Below are 22,310 nucleotides of genomic sequence, written 5' to 3' on the forward strand. Positions count from 1 at the left end.
GAATTATCAGGCAGTTGGCCCAGGGTATGGGTGCACATCAGCAGGACCCCAGTTGTCTTGGGAACAGGTAAGCATGTCCCGCAATGCACCTACTTACTGAAAATTTATGGCATCTATAGGTTATGCTCGGCTTACTTCTGCAAAATAGTAATTGTTGCTTAATAGACTAGAAATTTTTAAGGGGGTTTTCTACCCCTGGTTATGTTTTTTCTGTATAAAAGCTTATCCTACAGGTGGCTTGGGGCTGCACATTTGTGTTCCCACACTCCTGTGTAGTCTCTGGCCAGCAAAGACTTTCATTCAGCAAAACTTTGTCTGAGTGGTCGTCTCTGGCGAAGTGCCTCACAGCAGCATTACAGCGGACTAAATCTACTTCCCCTTAGATGCCTAGTCCTTGGATTTGTCCTCCTGGTTTTGTTGCTGACTCCTTCCTTTTCAAAGTGCACCTTCATACATGAAAGTTATACAGTGTTAAATAGAGCAATATAACATTTAAATTTACCTAAACTCAGAAAATACTTTTCATTTATCCGAAATTGAGTTGAATTTGGCCCCACCTAGCTTTTCTGATAATACTCACAGTAGCACCTTAATACATCTCGGGCAATGTGAGTTGAAAGACTTGTTTCAACTGTAAAACCTTGACCTTACCAGCATGCACACCTAGAGATAGGATGGGACCTGGGAGGGATGGCAGTCACAAGTAGTTACTGAGAATGTATAAGAATATGTTCCATTTTAAAATCAAAGCTCAGCCAGGTTAAATCTTTTTCCGTGGTCAGTGATTAACAAGTGACCACATTCACAATGCCAACATATCAGTCCAACCCCAGAGCCCTGTTCTTAGGTTGTATACTGCCCACCTTGCTGAAAGAACTCGCTCTACCAGCCACTTGCTACAGGCTCCTCAAGGAATCCTTTAGGCTCTTCACCTGTAAAGGGGCCTCTCTGGTTTCCTGGTGAAGAGGACTTCCTCCTCTCCTGCTGAATTCCTTTATTCTCCTTAATCCCACCCTCTCCAGCACTAGCCTCTCATCTTATAAGGAGGTGGTAGGAACCAAACTGGACTTCAGTCTCACAACTGACTTGGCTCCATTCCTCCTAGGCTGCCCTCCTCCCTCTTCTCCTTCCTTTAGCATCTGACCACATCCCTAAAATGATATGACTTCGGATAGTCCAGTGTTTAGCCTCATACATTCCCATTTTTACTTCACAATTTCTCTTGTCTTTTAGTACAGCCTAGAGCACTACTATTTCCTTGATTCACTTTTTGCATCACAGTGCATTTATCTTCAACTGTGTATCTTTAGCCTTAGCAGAAAAAGAGAATATTACTTCTAATTAGAAGTTATGCATAACAATACAGAAAAAAAACAGTACTGATAAAATGCCAGCCCCCCAGAGGTGCTCGCCCACAGCTACCGTGACTGAGCTTTCTGTCTGCTGGAAAGTGAGACCAACCACTGTTAGACATTGAATTCCATCACTAAATTGAGCCCCTAAAACTCTCTATTTGCTCTATTTAGAAATATTGAAAGAAAATCAGATTCAGTGTGGGTTCCTTAAGATATTTCAAACAGCGTTGTGATTCCCACTTTTGGAGAAGCTACAGTGGCCACAATTCAAATCTAGAGCATGTGACTGCAGTACTCCATCTCGGATGTGGAGAAGAAAAGGTTCATGGGAGAAAACCAGACTCTAACCCAGTACCTGAATAGAAGACAGCAGAGAGCTATAAGCCCCACCCCACTGCCTCCCAGGGGCATACCTAGTCTAGCCCAGTCACATCTATTTAAACTGCTTCTTCCAGGGGCTGCCTATCATACTGCTTGCTAAGAGTATGTTAGCAATCAAAGGCTTGCTGAGAACATTGTCAACACCTGTAGCCAAGATGCCCTGTATGTCAGAGGATTACAATAGGCCATGAGCTGCTGACTGCTTGGTATGTACAAGTCTAAGCAGAAACCCCAATCCATGCTTTCTTTGTGCATAAACCCATAACTCCTCAACCTGAGAACTGTTAGGACCATCAGGCTAAACATTTGCACAAGCACACGTGTGTACAGCCTCTGGCAGCCATCAAGGCAGCAATATTAGCCTATTGATTAAGCGTTGAGCTATTTTAGCTAACCCTATGCTCTAGCAGGGGAGCTGGCTTTTTATTCAGCCTTTCTCTCTAGCCCTTGACTATCAGAAAGCAACTGGATCATGGCATCTTGAGCAATCATGAAAAGCAGAGAGGTGAGCAGCTCACTGGCTGCTGGTTGGGGCTGCAGCTGTCTCCTTGTCCACCTATCAAGTCCCTGATGAGGTTGGAATCTTGGTTCCAGGAATTCAGTGCTTCCTGGCTTGGTGAATTTATGCACTGGTTCCCTGTGCACCAAGCTGATTTCCGGGATGACTCTTTCAGTATTTCTAAATCACATTAGATGACAGTGGATCTGCATTTCTTACCTAACCTTGCCTCCTTACTACAGCATGGTAAGCCTCCATGCAGGTACCGAACACTTGGATTTTCTGCTTCTACACACCAGTTGGTGGGCTACCTACCCAGTTTTAATTCAACAATGTATGTACAGAAGGGAAAGATTGTGTCATCTCCTTTTCACTAGACCTGAGGGCTGTATGTTGTAAAATATGCAAACTTCACACCCAACTCTGATAGGAAGTTAGAGCAGAACAGGTTTCCACACTCTGTTATGTCAGCAGAGATCATTTGCAATTCATCAAACTCTCCTCTGTGTGTGTCATTATTTTAAAGATAATTGGTTGCCTTTCATTTCCTTGTAACAGAGCAGTGCAATTTCAAACCCACTGAGTCAGCCCAAAAACAGCATTATTAGTTACAGATACACTGTCAAGGGAAATTCTGGCACTGTAATTTTAGCCGCTGAGCATCTCTAAGAGTGAAAGCAGAGGAGAAAGGGCTGGTCTGCCTGGTTAGCACTTGTCCAGGTCTGTAAATTGGGCCTTTTGACATCTACCTCACCAGCCTTAGGGAGGGTCTGCCCGTTGCAGAAACAGCATTTGTTCAGAAAAACTCAGAGGGCAAGAAAGAACTTGGGGGAGGGGGGCTAGTCCTTAACTTCATTCAGTTCCTGGATGGATTTAGTCTAGAACTCACTAGGAAATTCCCCATGGTGTGTGTGTGGGGGGGTTCTCATTAAGAACAATGAAAAGTGTTTGTCCTTGTTAGGTAATCCTTCAATTGATATACTAGATTTTATTTAGCATGGAAGAGTTAAAGAAGATCCTTCCTTTAAAGACTCTTGAGTACCTTCCACATCTCTTTGTCAGAAACAAAGACCCAGTGTTTAAAGAGAAGAAAAGAAATTTTCCTGTTCCCTTTCCAGTCTTTGCTTCTTTTGGCTCAAGGTGCCCCTCTTCTACTCTGCATTTCTAGAACCAGCAAGGCCTTAAAGATAAATATAAACCAAGTCCTTGGGAGCCTAAATTGGGACTGTTAAAACAGAATCATTGAGAAATAATCAAATATAATATCCCATTACATGACTTATCACAACTCAGAAGGGTGACCCTCCAGGTACTTGGGATATCTACCCATAAGACTGTCTACCCAAAGCTTCAAAATAGGCTTTTAGTTTATTTAAAAAATGTCTTATTAGCCAGGTGGGGTGGCACACGCCTTTAACCCCAGCACTCAGGAGGCAGAGGCAGGTGGATATCTGTGAGTTCAAGGCCAGCCTGGTCTACACAGTGAGTTCCAGGACAGCTGGGGCTATAGGGAGACCCTGCCTCAAAAAGACCAAAAAAAAAAGTCTTATTGAGATCCAGCTTTCTCCAACATAGACCTAATAGTTCATGCAAAATATTTTTACAGGTCACTGATGGCTACAGATGATAGGGGATCTCTAAGCTCTACCTATAATAGAAATGAATAGTATCTCAGGTTAACCCTTATGAATTTTGGAACTACATGGTTCATCAGCATAGAATTATTTTCAAGAAAGTATGGTCAGATCAACAAAAATAACTTCTTAAAATTTTAGGCTTTTTACTTGATTCTTAGAAAATGGAAGCAGTCAAAGCCTGGTGAACTAATTTCCAGTAAAGAATGGCTACACAGTAAACAACTACTTCTTTATGGTAAAAACCTCAAAACTCTTTTCTCTGTAGACTTCCTTTCGCTGGTTGCCTCTCTCACCTCTGATAGTGTTCTCTTTGTCTCTTGCCAGAAAGGGAAAGAGGGGAAAGAAATGTCTAGAGAGCCTGGTAGGTTAATAGGAAGAAAGACTACAGGAATTCACATAATCCTGACCGCATCACATAATAATGTGTACTCACGTGACTTGCTCTGATGCCTACAACATCCCTCCGCCACCTCTTTTATGGTAATGGCTCTAGATCATGCACCTTCTGGTTTATTAATGCTTCTGCAGTGACTTAAAATACAGCTCGGAATGTTCTTTGGGCTCAGCCCATGAGTGGCAAGTTTTAGAGACTGAGTATCTTATACGGCATCCTCTATTCCTCCCGATGTTCTTTTCCAATTAGGGACAACTGAGTAAGAACATATTTTCTAAAAAGGTCCCATAGAATAGCACTGATCGGAATAAACCTAAACTCGCTGTACCCAGCTTCTACAAGGCATGAGTGTTTGCAGCTCCCCCCTTCCCTTGCCCAGCCCCACCGCACTGACCTGGCTCTTTTGGTTACTTATTACCATGTTAAAGCCTTATAGAGCAATCCTTGCTGTCCCTACCAAAATTTCCTGTAAATATATTAGGAACAAGAGTTAAAAGTCTGGTGGCCAGTAATTCATCTTCCAGAGCAAATGCTTTTCGTGCTTAACAAAGAACTTTCTATAAGATACTTTGAAACAGACTGATGAACTGAACATTATAGTTGTAAAAAAAAAAAAAAAATGTCACCCCCATCTCACGCTGCCCTATTCTGAGAAGAGATCACTCACTTATGATAATCACCAAGTGAACAAAAACATGCAACCACTACCAGACCAAAGTCTGTTGTCTTCAAAATCACACCCATGTTGTCTGCCATGTTGGTTTTTACTTTCAGTGGCAAAGTCTAAATTAAGAAGCTCTCCAGCAACATTGAAATTTATTCTCTGGATTGAGACGGATTGTTATTTTGTACGTCACTTTCCGTATCTGTGTATTACAGTGAAGAGGAAGGCGTGTCACATGCACTCTAGGATTATTTTAGTGATAACAAAACAGTAACTAGGAAATTATTATGCCAATATTGTAGATTTATTGGTTCCCTATTTAATATTTCATTTACTTTTTATGTCATGTGTATGAATTTTTAACCTGCATATATATAAGTACACCCATGTCATACAGTGCAGTACCCTTAGAGGTCTGAAGAGAGCATGGGATTTCATGGAACTAGAGTTATAGACAGTTATTAGCTGTGATGTGAGTGTTGGAAACAAAACTTGGGTCTTCTTCAAGAGCAGCCAGTATTTTGAACTGTTGAGCCATCTCTCCAGCCTCCGTTGTTCAGTATTTTTTAAATGATAAATAATGTGGGTAGATCAAGTTAGTTTAAATAGTCATTAAATACTAAAATATATAGAGGAAGAGTTTTCAGACTATAGAAAAAGGAAAGAAAAAGAATGACCGATTGAATACTTTGACTCAAACCTCCCACTGTGTTCAAAAAAAAAAAAAACCCATACAGAACATTTTAGAATGTTAGAAATAACAAGATAAAAAATTTACAAGGTCAAGAGAAGACAGGAGCCCAGAGAAATCCATCTGGGCTTGCTTTTCCACTGAAGGTCCATGTGAGGATGAGGTCCTAGAGAGGATGGTAGGATGAGAGTCTACCCACAACAGAAAACCTGTCATACCCCAGTGCGACAGCAAGGATCTGATAAAGTTACACCTTAGAATAAGACTGAGCCAAAGGGCCCTTATACCAACTGTAGCCCATCATCAAACTCTCTGGACATTTGAGAACGTCTCTGTACTGATGGAAATTGATGGAAGGTATTCCCAAATTGCTAATCCAGCAGGTTCTTGGCAGAAAAATATTCCCCAAAAGACTGTAACACCAGCTAAAGATCTTAAATTACTGTTCATTTCATAGTAGAATATGCAGATTATGTGTTTTTGTTCTGTGCTCATACATGAACACACAAAAAAATGTCAGGAAACAATTTCTTATGCCCTGATTGTGTCCTACCTCTAAGTTCAGATACCTGGGTCCTAATCTCTATGTGATGGTATTAGGAGGTAGGGCCTTTGGGAGGTAATTAAGTTAAAATGACATCATGAATGTGCGGCCTTCATGATAGGATTAGTAGCTTTATAAGAAGACAGCAGATTTGTCTCTCTCTGATCACTAGGAGAAGGGTTCAGGATAGAAGGCTGGGGAGATCTCATCAGTTAAGACCATGCAGTGCTCTTGCAGGGGACCCAAGTTTAGTTCCCAGTACCTAGATCACGTCTTACAACCACCTATAACTCCACCTCTAGTGGGATTTGATTACTCTGGCCCCCTTAGGCACTTATACTCACATGCCCATACCCATACATAGATTCTCAAACCATAGACACGTATGGAAACACATAATAAAAAATATTTTTAAGGGGGATTTCAAGAAATAACATAGCAGGATGGGATCCATCATTCAGACAAGAGCAGATGCTGGATTGCCTATCCTCCAGAGCTGTGGAAAGATTTCCACTGCTCAACCCTCTCAGTCTACAGTATTTTGTTATGAATAAGGTAGCAATCTCAGTTTACCTAGAAATTGGAATTATCAGGCATAGATTTCAAAAACAATTATTTATTTATGGTTAGAAGACATAGAGTTACTGCTTTTTAACTTAGAAAGCTAGAATTTATTTTAAAAATCACAGAGTTACAAAGTTTTTTCTAGTTTTAGCTCCTTTCATGGTGAAGTAAGTGAATTCCACTTTCTGGGTATTGAAGAAGAAAGATCCATCTAAATAAAGTAATTGATAATGAAAGCGTAAAACCCAAGCAAAGCTTCAGAATGGCCTGACTGTTCACTGAAATGTCAAGAGTCTGGGACTCGGCAAGTATGGAATGGCTTCCCTAAACCAGCTGTTGGATGTTTGTACCTATGAGTTAATTAGAATAAAGTGTTAAAATTTTTAATTAAAAAAATCAAATGGAACAATATAATGGAAGCACTTGGAGGCAAAAGTGCGTTGTGACAGACAAAATGGTAACTCTTGAATGTTATGGTTCTCTTGAGCCTCAGAAATATTTTTTCAATGAAGTTTTATGATACACCCAGAAAAAAAAAATCACAGATGAGGAAAAAAAATACCAAATCAAAATTAATTCTCTAACTAAACAAAACAACCTAATGAATGAATTTAGGACCACTTTTTTTTTTTTTTCATAGCTAAGATTAGTCAATTAGGGACTAGAGAGATGGCTCAGAGTGCTTACTACTCTTCAACGGACCCAAGTTCGGTTCCCAGCACCCACATGGTACCTGACAACTATAACTCCAGTTCTGAGGAATCTTGACACCTTCTTCTGTCCTCCATAGGCATTGTATGCATGGTTGCAGTTGAATGCATGTGGACAAAATATTCATACAGATAAAAGGTCACATAAAAGTTCAAGATCATCCTTGGCAACTTCTAGGCTAGCCTAGGTTACATGAAACCCTACCTCAAAACAAGCAAACAAAGTTTGGGAAACACACTTAGTTCCAAAATTCAAAAACATAGCAAATCCGGAACAGGGAATGGGTACTCCATATGTAGGCATATCACAATACAAACCACAGAAAAGGGGAGGAAAAAGCTAATAGATTTAATAAAGAAACAAGTGCTTATTTTTAATGGAACTATAATTATACTAAAAGTATCCAAAAGCTATGAAAATCAGACCATGAAATCTTTAAAGGGCCAGAGGAAGCTAGATAGTTAGATAACCATTTCATGAGTGCTTAGTTTGATCTGCAGTGTCCCCCAAAGGCCTGAAATGTGTTGAAGGGTTGGTCCCACATGTGCACTTCTGGGATGAGATGGAAATGAAGAACCGAGCCTAACGGGACATTTTAGATCACTATGCACATGCTCTCAAAGAGGCCCGTAGGACCCTGGTCTCTTCCTCTTCCATTTGCCTGAAACAAAGCTGGAGGCTTTGCTCTGCAGTCTCTCCTGCCCACAAGGCCAAATATAGTAGGAAATCCAACGCATTTGGTCACAGACTGAACCTGTGAGCCAGAAAGAACCTTTTCTCTTTACATGGTCATCATCTCAGGTATTTGGCAGAAAGGGAACAATGAATTAAGGTGAAATAAATATATTTTTCTCTGGCACATCTGAGAGAAATCATCACCAGCAGACATACTAAAGGAATCACAAAGAAAAAATCCATTCAAATAGAAATTAGAAACTATTCTGAACCAAAAGAAGAAGCTAAAACTTGTAGACAATTAAGCGTGTTTTTAGAGGATAGTTTGCTTTTAATTATGACTTACATACATTTATTGAATAAAATAATAGATAAGGGATATTATCCTAACCACCTAAATAATTAGAAAGAAAAGCCACAAAAATTATACAAAAGGGGATAATAAAGCTAAATAATAAAGGGAGAGCACACACATAATCAAATGAGATCACTGAAGCCAAATACAGGGTCTTTGAAAGAGAGAAATCACAAAAGCAATGCTAAAAGTGCAAAGCAAACCTATGTAGGTAGTGTACTCACTGAAGAGAACAAGATTTAAGAAATAACGTCAGAGCAATCCACAAGAAAATATGAATTAAATCATAAAGTTTCTAGAGAAATGGGATTTACTCAAACCTCCCCCAGATGAAAAGAAAATATAAGTAATTTGATAACAATTAGAGAACTCGAACTTGCTTTAAAAGCTTTCCAATAAATACATTGTGAGACCAGGCAGACTTATGGGTATAGCCCACCATCCAGGGGAGAAATAAGTAAGAATCTTACTCAAATTCTGCCAGAGCACAGGTGGAAAGGGAAGGAAAGGAACTCTCGTTGCCCAGTTACTCTAAGCCACCTTGCAAATAAACATAGCAGGAACAGTACCGAAGGGAAATGTGTGACAGCACATGGGGGCAGAAGACAAAGGCATAAGTGATGCCAGCCAAATGGAGGCAAGCCAAACGGAGACTGTGTCTACATGCAATTGTGAAAAGAACAATATGTAATGATCAATACAACTTCTGTTTGATATTTGATCACCAAATAATATCCTTCCTCCAACTAATCAAAGAGAAGATGAGAGGATCATCTAAGGAGATGTGGACTCAATCACTGACCATATTTACATCTAAGTAAATACAAAAATTCTGGGAAAACTAATAGGGAATTTGTAAGTAAGAGTGGACAGTTGAACGTTGTATATCTGGGATTGTCACAAACAGTCACTGTGTGCCTGTATATTTCACGTTATACTCAAGGTAGAATTAGAAATGAATATAATAGTCATTATTTGTGATAATATGATATATGCAGAAAATCTTTAAAACAATCTATGGAGAATTGATTAGAATTAATCAATAGATCTAGAAAGGCCTCTAAATATAAAATCAATATATGTGGTTTCAATTTCTCTATATTAGCCACAATTAGAAAGGAAAAATTATTAATATAGCATTTATACTAACATCAGAAATCAAATGTCTAGGAATAAAGATATATAATCTTCTAGATAGAAAACTATAAAATGTTATTAAGAAGCATTAAAGATGAATTAAATAAATGGAGAGATTAATGACTCAATTTTATGAAAACTCAATTTTCCTCAAATTGGTCTATAAATTCAGTATAATACAAGTAAAAATTCCCATGGTTTAGTTTGGTGAAAGTTGATAAGTTGATCCTACAACACTTTATAGAAATCTAGCCCATCCTCTACACCTAAGGCCCACAGAACACAGTGGAACAAGGGGTAGAGAGAACACTAATGCATCTCTTAACTCATCAGTGAGGCTCCTTAATACAACAGAGGACCACGAACACAAAGGGCCACAAATGGCCAAAACATAGAGAATAAGAGTCTGCAGAGTGTGGGTCCTTGGACAGGACTCCTACATTAAACTCTACCCACTCAGGGTTTAGAGACCATTGTGGAAGAAGGGGGCAGAAAGATTGTATTACAGGCTCCTGGGACCTTGCTTGTATGAACCTACAGCAATGGTGTCTGCATGCATGAGATCCCTGTAAACTCAAGCAGACAAAAACCCAGCACAGAACTGTGGACTTGGGCATCAGGCCCCAATCTTAGCTGAAGAACTGTTGGCAACTGATTACTGCCGGGCGAGGAAGAGCTGATCATGTTAAAGGGAGGGACTCTAGATGGGCTGACTAGGCCTCAGTGGATGAACCTGCACTGAGGGACAAGTGGAGGCGCTAACTTGACACAATAGGCCTTCATACAAATGGCAGAATGTATGAATGCCAGTGGGGGGGCGATATGGGAGGGGTCAATGCAGAGGGGGGTATAAAGATGTCCTATATGAAATACACAAAAAAATCAATAAAAAATTGACAAAAAATGGAATATAGCCAGAAATGTAGCCAGGAACTCTTTAAAATAATTAGAAACACTGAAGGGCTTATTCTACAAGACAGCAAGACTTACTTCTTGCAAGGTAAGAGAGCATGGTATTGGCACAAGAATAAGAGGACTGAGGCAGCAAAAGAAAAGAAAGAAGGAAGAATGAGATCTGGGCAATTAAGGACACTTGATTTATGAGAAACTGATACCAGAGAACTCTGGGGAAAGCAAAATCCTTTCAATAAATAGTTCTGGGAGAATTGGATATCCATGTAGAAAATTCATAAAATGAAGCCCTACCTCACATAGATTAAACATTCAGAATGTGACATAAAACAGTAAGGTTTTCAAGGTAATTTAGAATACCTTTATGATCTGCTATAGGGACAGTATTTAACAATGACACCAGAAACTTCTTCACATTGAAAGACACCATTGAGAGAGAAGGGACAAGTCACAACTTGGAGAGGGTAGTTGCTACCTCTATAAAGTAACAAAGGGTCCATAAGATCATTGGAAAACAGCAACCACAAGCCCCTTTAATCTCAGCAAGACAAAGTCAACAAATAGGACTTAAACAAACAAACAGAAAGAATATTGAACTGTCCCATAAGTTTTAGTCAGTGGGGAAATGTCACTTAAAGCTTAATGCAATACCAGATATGCTCACCACAGTACTCCGAGTTTCAAGTGTTTACAAGAATACAGAACAACAGAACCACACAAGAGCACACAAACTGTGAGACTGCATTCACATTACAGGCTAAATTACATTCCAGTGCTTACAGACACATTCATCGGGATGTAAAATTAGAAGAGAGGCGTCAGGCCACTGGTGAGGCCCTGTGAATGAGACAGAAAAGGGAACGTAGGCTGGAGTCAGAGGGTCGAAGGGGGCTGGCAGTGTTTTCTTCCTTGCCGTGGGTGGTAGAGAGATGTGTTTGCTTTGTATGAATTCTGTACAATATGAACAAACCACCTGCATTTTTCTGTGTATATGTATTATATTTCAACAGAATAGGCAACAGTAATCAGGTAAGTGGAAAATACTAATAGAAAAGATCAGGGAAGAAAGGGAAGGATTTACTTTTATGTATGGTCTAAATGGTGGCAGGATTATTAATTGTTCCACATAGGTTTAAATCAAACAAGAGACTGTTTTTACATATTTTTTAATTTATTTTTATTTTATGTGATCTGAGTGTTTTTCCTACATATATATAAATGCACCATGTGTATGCAGCCCCACAGAGACCAAAATGGGCATCAGATCCCCTGGAATTATGGAGTTATGGATGGTTGTAGCTGCCAGATGGATGCTAGGAACTAAACCTGAGTCCTCTGCAGAATCAGCAAATGCTCTTCACTGTTAAGCCATCTCTCCAGCCCCAAGAGAGTCATTGTTGCATGCTATCTTTACAGACACTGCTAGTGCATCAGAGATTTGACTCCCCCATTCCTGGCCATCCTCCCTGACTTTAAGAGGCTACACTGGCCAACCCTATCATTATTTTAGAAAGTGAATAATGGAGAACACTACAAAGAGGACATTTTATTGTTAGTAATAATTCTTAATGATGCCACTTAAGTAGAGTGTATTATGAACAACTTATACTAAGCACTTTATAGTCTTAATCTCAAATCCCACAGCAGCTCTTTAATCTTGCCTGGCTTTCAGAAGCAGAAATGGAGGCAGCTGTGTGACTTGTCCACGAACTCCAGAAACTTAAGGCTCAAGTTCAAGTAGTCTGACTTTGGAGCCCCTCTTCCACCTCTGCACTAAATTTGGTGCATGTTTGGAGAAACAGCCTCCCCCAAACAAGTTCTAGCTAACGGAAGGCAAGAATTATACAACGAAGCTGAACAGAAAGAGATAGCTCACTCTTGCATCTTCACTAACGTCAAGAACAAAGCCAGCATTTGGTAATTCCTATGCTGGAGACTTCCTACGGGTCACTTTAGGCAATTACTGTAGCCACCCTGCTGGGGAGACAGTGGTGTCCCTGTGTTTCCAGTTATAAGATGACAATGTACTTGAAAACTTATACTTCATTAGATGACCAGGAATTCACCACTGTTAGTCATCCTTGACTACAGTGCACTGGGCATCTCTTTCTGGAGTCAGCGAAGACTTTTGAAGCTCCATTTGAGACCCTTCGGTTAGCCTGTCTTCTAAAGATAGAGGGTCTTGACGAAGAGTCTGACATTAGTTCTTGGCTGTAGAAACATTTGGAAGAGCATTGAAGGGTCTACACAGAGAATAAGAATGGAATATAGTAGATGATTGGTTTTGGCACTTCCAAGTCCATACAAAGACACAGCTCTAGCAGGTGACCCCAGCCTGGGCCAATTAGAGTCCTTCCCTACTGTATATTGAGGCAGAAGTCCCCATTTAGAGTGTTGAAAACTTGAAATTTCTAGAAGTTACCCTACTCATCATTGGGAGAAACTAGAGCCAGGAAAGGAACTGAGAGGGGGATCATCTGTATTGTTAAAGGGTGATGTAACACTTTTCATCCACAGGAAAAATCTGACATTAGAACTTCTTGCTTGTCATTAAAACGTCCCTGGCCACACCAAGGGCATAGATCACTATCTCCCTAGCGATGATTTTAAACTTGAGGCTCCGCAACTCAGCCACAAACCATCTGTTGAGAACTCATTTTAACCCAAACACTGTCTGGTGAAGTTATCCCTGCCCTGTAAGAGCCGATAGTGGCTCTTAAAGGAGTGAGACCACAGCTTCTAGAATGAGCAGGTCCTCTGCACCTCAACAGTACAGTATCAACTGTGACTGAAAAAAACCAAATTCTTTCTTTTATCACACCATAAAGTAGCCGACTTTGCATTGATCATGTCTGTCTTCCTTCCCCTCCCCTCATTACACGCCCTCCAAGAGCAACGGCATGGTCTAGGATTAGCTAGTCAATTTTAATGGGTATTTAAGAGTTTTTTTCAAAGAGTGGGAGTCAGTGCATATGAAGATAGATGATGTAATAATTAAGCATTAAAAGAGTGCAATTGAGGACTCTTTATGCCAGCAGGTATCTGTAGGTCAAGAAGGTCTATAAAAACGAGAAGATCATTTTCAGTCCTTTAAGACAGGCAAAAATGACTTTGAACGCAATTAGACATTCTTACCAATTTCCTCCACTAAAGTGCTGCATCTTATCCCAGCAAAGCCTGTGCAAAGTTTAGAGCTGCTGGCGTTCTGAGTTGCAAATTGATGGTACAGTATTGCCTTGAAGAACTTGAGGCCCATGCTGGTACTCAAATCAGCTTTTAATAGGAGATTATAAGCCTGACTCACTGCTACAGGGAAGGTGCGCTCCTTGTAAAGGCCTAGCCTTGGCTCTGCGGAGCACTGAGATGCGGCTTATCCCATTTCTTCTGTGGCTCCTGAAGACTTGGGAGCAATCAGGGTACAATAAGGACTATGCCTAATGTGTCAATCAGCTTTTATCTTTGACATGGATCTGTTGTCTATGGTGGGGCTAGTTTCTTTCAAGGTAGAAGATCTTTTGCATGGTTACTTTCAACTTCTTTAATATTCCAAAGCAATGAGACTTGGAGCTACACAGATGGTTTAGTGGTTAAGAGCAATGGCTGCTCTTGCAGAGGACCCAGGTTCGGTTCCCAGCATCCACATGGCTGCTAACAACCATCCCCCAGTTCAGGGCTCCAATGCCCCCTTCTGGCCTGTGTGGGCATGCACAATATGAGTGTACTGTATAGATACAGGCATTATACTCACACATAGAAAATAAAAATAATTATAAAGTCAATAAAAATTGAAATTAAATTTAAAAGAAAAACATTTTCTGAAAAGACCAATAATTCCCTTCATTCTGAATAAGATTATAGAATACTGCAATTAAAAATATCACTCCGTTATACAGAATATCTATGTAAACTGTTGACTGTGACTCTTATATATCTGTACCCTTACCCAAGGTCACACATGAGAAAAGAATACATTAAAACAGAAAATGTAGTTAAGATTACTACCCTTAAATGGAAAGCAAGATCATGTCCCTCAGCCACTCTGCAGAACCAGCCAGGCCAGCTGACATGAAGCCTGATAGGCCACGGTAAAGGATGGAGCCTAAAGTCCAGTCTCATGTCCCACAGCAGTCCCTATAATCTTCCTTCTCCTTCCTGTTACTGGCTCACAGCCAACACTGACCCATCCCACAATCTCCTTCCTGTTACTGGCTCACAGCCAACACTGACCCATCCCACAATCCTATGTAGTATGTTCCCCCTTCTTGTTGACTTTCCTCCCTCCCTTCTTCCTTCCACAATGTGACTCAAATGTCACATTCAAAAGCTCTTTCTTAAGTGCTCAATCTGAGGTAGTGTCCCCTATTTCCTTCATTAACCACCATGAGCCTTGAATGATGTGGGCGGGATCCCCAGTGGTAGGGAAGAAGGCAGCCTGCTAACTCTGGACCTTGTCTCTTGTTCTATAGATGAGCTTTAATCCTTTTTGCAGGACACATTTATATGAACCTTTATATCTGTAGGGTGGAGAGGATCTGGGGAAAAAATAACCCTGAGGCCCGAAAAGCAAGCAGTTAGCTGCCTCTCCCGACAGTGGCATTACCAGCTTGGGTGTCCCTACTAAGAAATATTAGACTCTGGGCATTTTTTGACTGGAGAGGAATTAAAAGTCCTTGTAGTTCAACCCATTGTTCTACAGAGAAAGAAACTTTGTGAATTTTGTAATTCTCCCTCTATAGTTCAGAGAGGAGATATAACTAGCCCAGATACACAGAGACAAGAATCTAGAAATAACAACAGCATAAAGCTGGACACTCCATATTTGCAGTTTCTTTAGGAACATAAAAGAGACAGGTTTATGGAGACTCCCCTGATGAGGCTTCTAGACAGAAGGTCGCCAGGGATTCTGTAGGAGTTCAACTTTGTCTTTCAGAATTTGCATTTCATTCTAAGGACTGGCCTCATGAAAGCAGGCGGTATGAAAGATGAACACAGCATGGTTCATCTGCGTCTTTGTGCCAATTTTCAACCTTTCATCTCTTGGTTCCAAATAGGACTTGATTATCATTTAGGCTGGCCTACTTGTGAGTAACTTAAATAGAGGAGAGCTTACCCAACCACAGTTTCACACTCAACGCACAGTATTTAAGGTTCATCTTTTGGTTTTTGATGAAAGACCCTTCTCTAAGATAATATTTTTATCCATTAGACTAAGAATTTGTTTGCATTGTAATCTGGGATCACATGCAAAGACAAGGAACATAATTTTGCCCAAACCAGCACCCTTTAGTTGGTGAAGAAGAAAGGGGGGTCCACTTTTAACCCCTTAAGCTGTTGAAAATACTGAACCTCATCAAATTCTCCAGGTGATGATCTTGAGTGTGTGCCTACAGTCCTTCAGCAAATGTGCCTTCTATTCAACTCCAGAGTTGTACACACTCCAGACACAAGTGCCATTAATTAAATAACACACTCAGCAAACTCTCAGAGCCATTAATTATCAAAGCTAGTCCGTTCCGTGTTCCGCTCTAAATTCTGTAACAGAAGAGCATGAGTTAGTGCTAAGGAATGTGCTAGAAGGTCACCCTCAAAAGCACTGTGAGAAGGAGCTGTCACAGAAAGTATCCGGAGGAAGGGAACGTGCTTCCCATTGTAGGAGCTTTCTCAAAATTCGTTTCTCTCACGAAAGATGCAAGTGAATAGAAAGCAGTCTTCTTTTTCTTTCACTCTGAGTTTCATGGAAGGGTAATATCGGCAGATGATTTGGAGACACATAAAGGCTGTTCCTCATAAGGTCCATGGAAAGGAGACGGCCTTCTTAGGAGAGTCCCTGCTGAGCATGGGCCCTCATGTGAAGTGAGTGAAAACAGAGTAAGCATCAAGCCAGGGCCTTTCCATACAGGCAGTGAAGAGTGCCTGAGCTCCCATAGGAGTTTCCCAGCCCTGCTCTGCTTCCTAATTCCACCGCCAAACTCTAAGCAGAGGTTGCGGAGGGGACAACCTCCGAGGGGCCAGGGTAACCACTCATACGCAAAGCTTTGGGACCATCTTTCTTACATGTTACAGTTCTCAAAGCTTGATTGCTAGAGTATGTGCATTAAACATCAATTGGCAAGCCCCAGCCTTGCCAGACAACAGTTGTCTTTACCCTAATTCCTGAGCGGCCCGGGTCCTATGGTGTCCAGAACTGCTTTCTGTCTTCTGTGCCCCCTGCAGGTTGGGAAATGGGCCCTGTTAAACAGGAAGTTAATTAGCACTTTCCCATCTCAGGAAGTGGTATTACTAATCAGCATGTGCGACATGCCACAGAGGAATAGTTTCAAGTTAGCTTGCTGGGAAGTTGCCCTGCTCTCTGAATTTCATCCATACCCGGATGCTGCTTGCTAGGTTTTTGGCCAATGAACCTGGGGTTACCCCTTCCAATCTCTAGATGGAAGTATAATTGCATTGTCTCAGAGATAGTAATCAGAGTAGCTTTCTGACTCTTGCCATCTCTCCCTCAGTGTCTCCTTTACACCTACTAAAACACATTGCCACCAGTGGCTTTTGTGCCCCAATTTCTAAAGCCAGTTTATTAAGAAAAAGCTGAAGAGCAGAGGTCAGGGGGCCTGCCCACAGAAAATTGCTCACCTTGTTTTTGATGTGAGCAGAATGACTTTCTGTGGCTGCTCTGCCTGTCTCAAGACCAGCTAAGAACTAAGAGTTAATTTTAGAAAAGTGTTGTTAAAGAGGGTTTTTGTATTTGTGTGTGTGTGTGGGGGTGTCTCAATTAATTATGTTAGTCAATAGCACACTTACTTTGTTATTAATAAATATGATAACTTCATTTTAAAACCATTTTTAGGGCTGAGGATATAGCCTAGTCCGTAATCACCATGCAAGCACGAGGACCTGAGTTTAGATCTCCAGCACAGATATGAAAATCTGGATGTGCTGGGCATGTACCTGTATCCCAGGACTGAGGAAGTAGTGACGGAGGGCAGGGGCAGTATATTCCTAAGAGCTTAATGGCCAAACAGTCTCAAGGGAATCAGTGAGCTCCACGTTTAATAAGGGACTATCTCCAAAATAAGGTGAAAGTGGACTTCTGTCCTCCACATGCTCACATGAAGATGTCCATAAACACACACACACACACACACACACACACACACACACACACACACACACCACAATAAACACACACACAGAGTTTCTGTGCTAGTCCTGGTAAGGATGCAAAATAGGACACATTATTAATCTTCACAGGACAGGAACACTACCTCCGAAGTGCAACCAGCACTGGTCCCAATCATGTGTGTAAGTGGGGAAGACTGTCTTTGCAATTGCAACCTAACAAATCCTGTCTCTACAGATACACCACATTGTATCATTCCCTCATTTTGAGAGACAGGATTAGATCTCATCACTATCAAATGCAGTGATTCTCTTCCACAGGTCTTGGAACAGTTAGATGGGGTTGGGGCCAACATGGGAATGTTTTCACCTCCCCAGATGATTCCACTGAGCAGCAAAGCATAGAACTACTTACCGTAAAGACACACAAGGAAAGTCAACTTCCTTTTACAAGCTATCAAGTTACTTAGCCTGTAACAAATAGATACCCTGCTTGGGCATCTCCAATCCTGGTTCACCTTCAGGAGACATAGTAATCTGTCTTATGAACTTTGATGCAGAAGAGGACTTCCTCTGGTCTGTGGGAACATGGGGGACTGAAGTAGGAGAGAATATAGTCTCCTTCATGCGCATAGCAAACTGTGGCTGCCTTCATGGTACACAAAGGTTATAGAGAAAGACTTTCTGGAGCTTGATGGATGTACCATTTAGAATGACCCTTCCAGGCCCATGTGTTAGAGGCTTGGTCCTCAACATGCCATTATTGGGAGGTGATGGAATCTTAGAGGAAAAAGCCACTGGGAGATTTTTGGTTCACTGGGGGTATACCCTTGAAGGAGACTCTGGTTTCTTCCTATTTCTGTTTGGCTTCCTGGTCATGACATGAGCAGTTTTATGCCATCATGTGGTCTTGTCATAATACCCCACTGAAGGCCAAAGCAATTGGGACACCTCTTCACAAGCAACCCTCCCAAACTGTGAGCCCAAATAAACCTTTTCTCTTTATAAACTCCTCATCTCAGAAATCTGCTACAGGAATGGAAAACTGGTTAAAATAATGACAGCTGCACATTCAAGGAGAAGTCAGCAGGATTCAGTTCAGAGTCCCAGATGGGGACCTAATGGTACCAGGATTTTACCTGGTACCCATTAAATCATACAACTTCAAAGACCATCCTGTGGGTTTCAAGGAGAGATGAATGAAAAGGTTACTAGCCTTTCCTGAAAACTTTCCATAAAGCTTCTCCATCAGACATTTAAATTTCTCTTCCAAATTCAAAGCTTCCTTCTCCAAAAATCTCTTGTACTATGCTGAGCAATGTGAAGTCCCTTCTGCTGTCCCTTATGACTCTGTAGAATAAACCTCTTACAGTATAATGCCATCCATCATTTCTCCAAGCATGTTCTTGGGAGAGGAGGACAGCGTGTTAGACACTGTGTCTATTAAGAACTTAGACTTAGCTCTTAGAGAGGGAGAGAGGAGGAGGGGGAAGAGGAGGAGGGGAGAGGGAGAGAGACAGAGACAGGCAGGTATGGGGCATTCAGAGATTACAGGGCTGGATCAGGAAGGGCAGATGCGGGAGCTAACACTAGCCACAATGTTCCAAAACCAAAAATAAAACTGAGGAAAAGTTCTAGGATATAAATCTATCCTAGACAGGCAAGGTGGAAGAAAGGAAAGGGGACATCCATTTCCAGGCCTGCACAGGTACCTCTGACTCAAAGTCAATAACTGTTCAAGGACAAAGTCTGTGATAAATGATCGGAAGATGACCTGTATCTCCAGACATGGCAGGTAGTGCCAGGCACAACAGCAGATGACCCAAGTGTCATGGCAGAATAAGTTAGGCCCCTTCTCTGGGAGGCAAGTTGGCTGTTTCCAACATCTCACTCTCCACCCCTCACTACAGTGTAATCCTTAGCTCAGAGGAGAGCTTTCTAGTGTTGGTTACTCTAGTGTTGGTTAGGAGCTGAAGTGACCCTGCCTCTGTTTCCTCATCCCAAAAAGGACCCAAGTTATTCCACAGTGCTGCCCTGCCCTTTGCACTCTGACTTTGTTACCAACTTGGAGGAAAAGTGTATTATGACTCACTGAAATCTTCCCATGCATACCATAGGTCAATATTTGTATCCTCACCACTGTGGATTTGAACAGGTCTATACTGAAGAGATCCTTGACTATCACTCCTGAAATAGACAGGGATCTGGGTCCTAACACCTCGATGCCTAGGGTCTCAATCTACTGTGTCACTCTGAAACCCACAAATGGCAAATGAGATGTGAAAGCTATTTAATACTCTTCTGGAATCTCTTGAAAACACTAAAGGAGGAGCAGGAGTGATGGCTCGGTGGTTAAGAGCACTGGCTGCCCTTGCAGAGGGCCTGAGAGGACCAGCTCTCATGTCAGGCAGCTCACAACCACCTATGTAACTCCTGCTCCAAGTGATCCAACTCCCTCTTCTGGCCTCCTCAGACACCCGCACACACACACAGCATACAAGCACATAGACAAATACACTACACATGAATAAGAAAAATCAATCTAGAAAAATGAAAACCCTGAGAGAGATGTTTGTCTATGCTGGGCAACAGTATTCTTCAAAATATCTTCATTTATTAAACCCACGTAGCTGCCTAATTCTCTTAGCACATTTTTTTCCCTCCAGTCATTCCCCCAGTTAATGAAATACAACCCACGACATCTTCATCTCTCTCTTCCCAGCTTGACTTTCGTTCCTGTAGTTGCCCTCCTCCAGCTAATGGCCCCTGCTCTCCCAGCTGCTGGCCACATTCATTTCACTGAGGCCAATAATTGAGGTTAAGGCTGCAGTAGAGGAGGCCAGATCAGAGCTACAAAATACATCTCTGTGGTCACCTGGGTTTAGACATAAGCCAGTGTACACGACACCACCAAGTGATTTTCTTATTTTCTTTTTAGATAAAATAGGAAAGTAAGGGGAATGTTTAATCTTATGGGTCTAAATGCTTTAGATCTGACCTACACCCTTAGGGTACCCTGGCCTTGAAAAATGCTGATTCTGCCTATTATACAGTGGCTTTACAATTTCCCAAATTTGGGTGCCAAACTCCTCACATTCACAGAGTCTGTTTTGAAACACAGATTCCTCATCATCTGTACAGGTCTGGTAAGTCAGAATGTGGGAGACCAAGCCCAGAAATCTGTATTTTTTAAGCTAACAAAGTTTGGACAATGGCACTGTGTGGTGCCCCCTGCTTACCTAGTTCATATAGGTCTGGACTGCTTTCCTTTGTAGCTAAGCTTTGCATCAGCAACATAAGAGACTTTAAGAGTCCATAGAGTTGACCCCTGGTGGCACGGGTGGTTGACAAAGAATGAAGAAAATGTGTGGACACAGAGTAAGTCTAGGCATCGGTAAGGCTGAAATCCACTTATTTCATATAGCTTGCCCACACATCAATATCATCTCTCATAAAATGTTAACGGCAATCCAACAGATTAGCAGTAAACAAACTTATATTTTGTTTATTGCCATGACTCAAAAAAAATGCTACCGGTTCTAACTAAATGTCTGTTTTTATGTTCTGTCATTTCCAGGCATGAAAGTAACTCAAACAAATCCCAAGGCATAAGGAAATGGGCCTCGTTCTCAGGACTCTGCAGCATTGGAAATGAAGCTAAGCAGACTTTATTACGTCCCACGATTTTGCAGCCTTTTGCAGAGCATTTTATTGCACTCAGGGAAGCCATTGGGGTTAAGTTTCAATCAGAATGACTGACAGGCTAACTTCAAAACAATGGCATCAACAGCCCTGTCACATCTTCTAAGTTATGTACTTAGAATAAGACCTTTTCTAAACTGTCCCTTAGCCTTGGATGGGAATAAAATGGTAGCTAAAATATTTATCTCATGTTCCTGACAAACTTAAAAATTGATATTTTGGGGCCTCCAGAAGGCACAAAAGAAGTTGCTCTCTTAGAGCTGGTGTGTTTCCTGTGAGCCAGCGGCTGGTTATAGCAGAGCTAAGACTTAGGAGAGTATCATTGGTAGGAAAAATAATAGAACAAAACTGTGGCCTTTTCCTTGGTTGCATCTCCCTGGCCTTCAGCACAGAAAAGCAAAGTTAGCTTCAGGAAACAAAGCATGTACTGCGGCCCTCAGACAGACACCTTGCGTTATGCTCTGTGTGTGTGTGTGTGTGTGTGTGTGTGTGTGTGTGTGTGTGTGTGTGCGTGCTCATGGAGCCCAGAAGGGGTATACATGTGTACGTACACACATGTGTGCATGTGTATGAAGGTGTTGTTCCTCAGGAGGAGCTGTCCACCAAGTATTTTTCCATTGGTTTTTGTACATTTATTGTGTGTCTGCCTGTCTGTCTGTCTGTGCCTATGCCTGCATGCATCAGTGTGCATGTGGAGGTGAGAGGACAACTTACAGGATTTGGTTCCCTCCTTCTACTGTGCATGTGCCAGGGATCAAACTTAGGTTATCAGGCTTGGCAGCAAGTGCTCTGCTTGCTCAACCATCTCAGTGGACTCCACCTTTTTTTTTGAGACAGTCTCTCACTGTGAACTGGGGCTCGCTGATTATACCAGGCTAACTGGCAAGAGAAACCCAGAATCCACCTAGAAATGGACTAGAAGCGTCCATTACCGTGCCCCACTTTGCATGGGTGCTGGGATCAAACTCAGGTCGGC

At 41.5% G+C, this 22,310-nt stretch overlaps 1 protein-coding gene across 1 annotated transcript in view; it reads left to right on the forward strand.

Annotated features, from left to right (window-relative positions):
• Window positions 1-21,514, forward strand: part of Fhit (fragile histidine triad diadenosine triphosphatase) — a 922,623-nt gene extending 901,109 nt beyond the window's left edge. The window contains exon 8 of the mRNA XM_008827509.3: window positions 21,210-21,514. Within this exon, the coding sequence (XP_008825731.2) occupies window positions 21,210-21,215 (6 nt within the window). The 3' untranslated portion in view covers window positions 21,216-21,514. The remainder of the gene's footprint in view (window positions 1-21,209) is intronic.
• The last annotated feature ends 796 nt before the right edge of the window (window positions 21,515-22,310 follow it).

Source organism: Nannospalax galili, unplaced genomic scaffold, assembly GCF_000622305.1.
Source record: "Nannospalax galili isolate Female #2095 unplaced genomic scaffold, S.galili_v1.0 scaffold91, whole genome shotgun sequence".
NCBI classification, from domain to species: Eukaryota; Metazoa; Chordata; class Mammalia; order Rodentia; family Spalacidae; genus Nannospalax; species Nannospalax galili.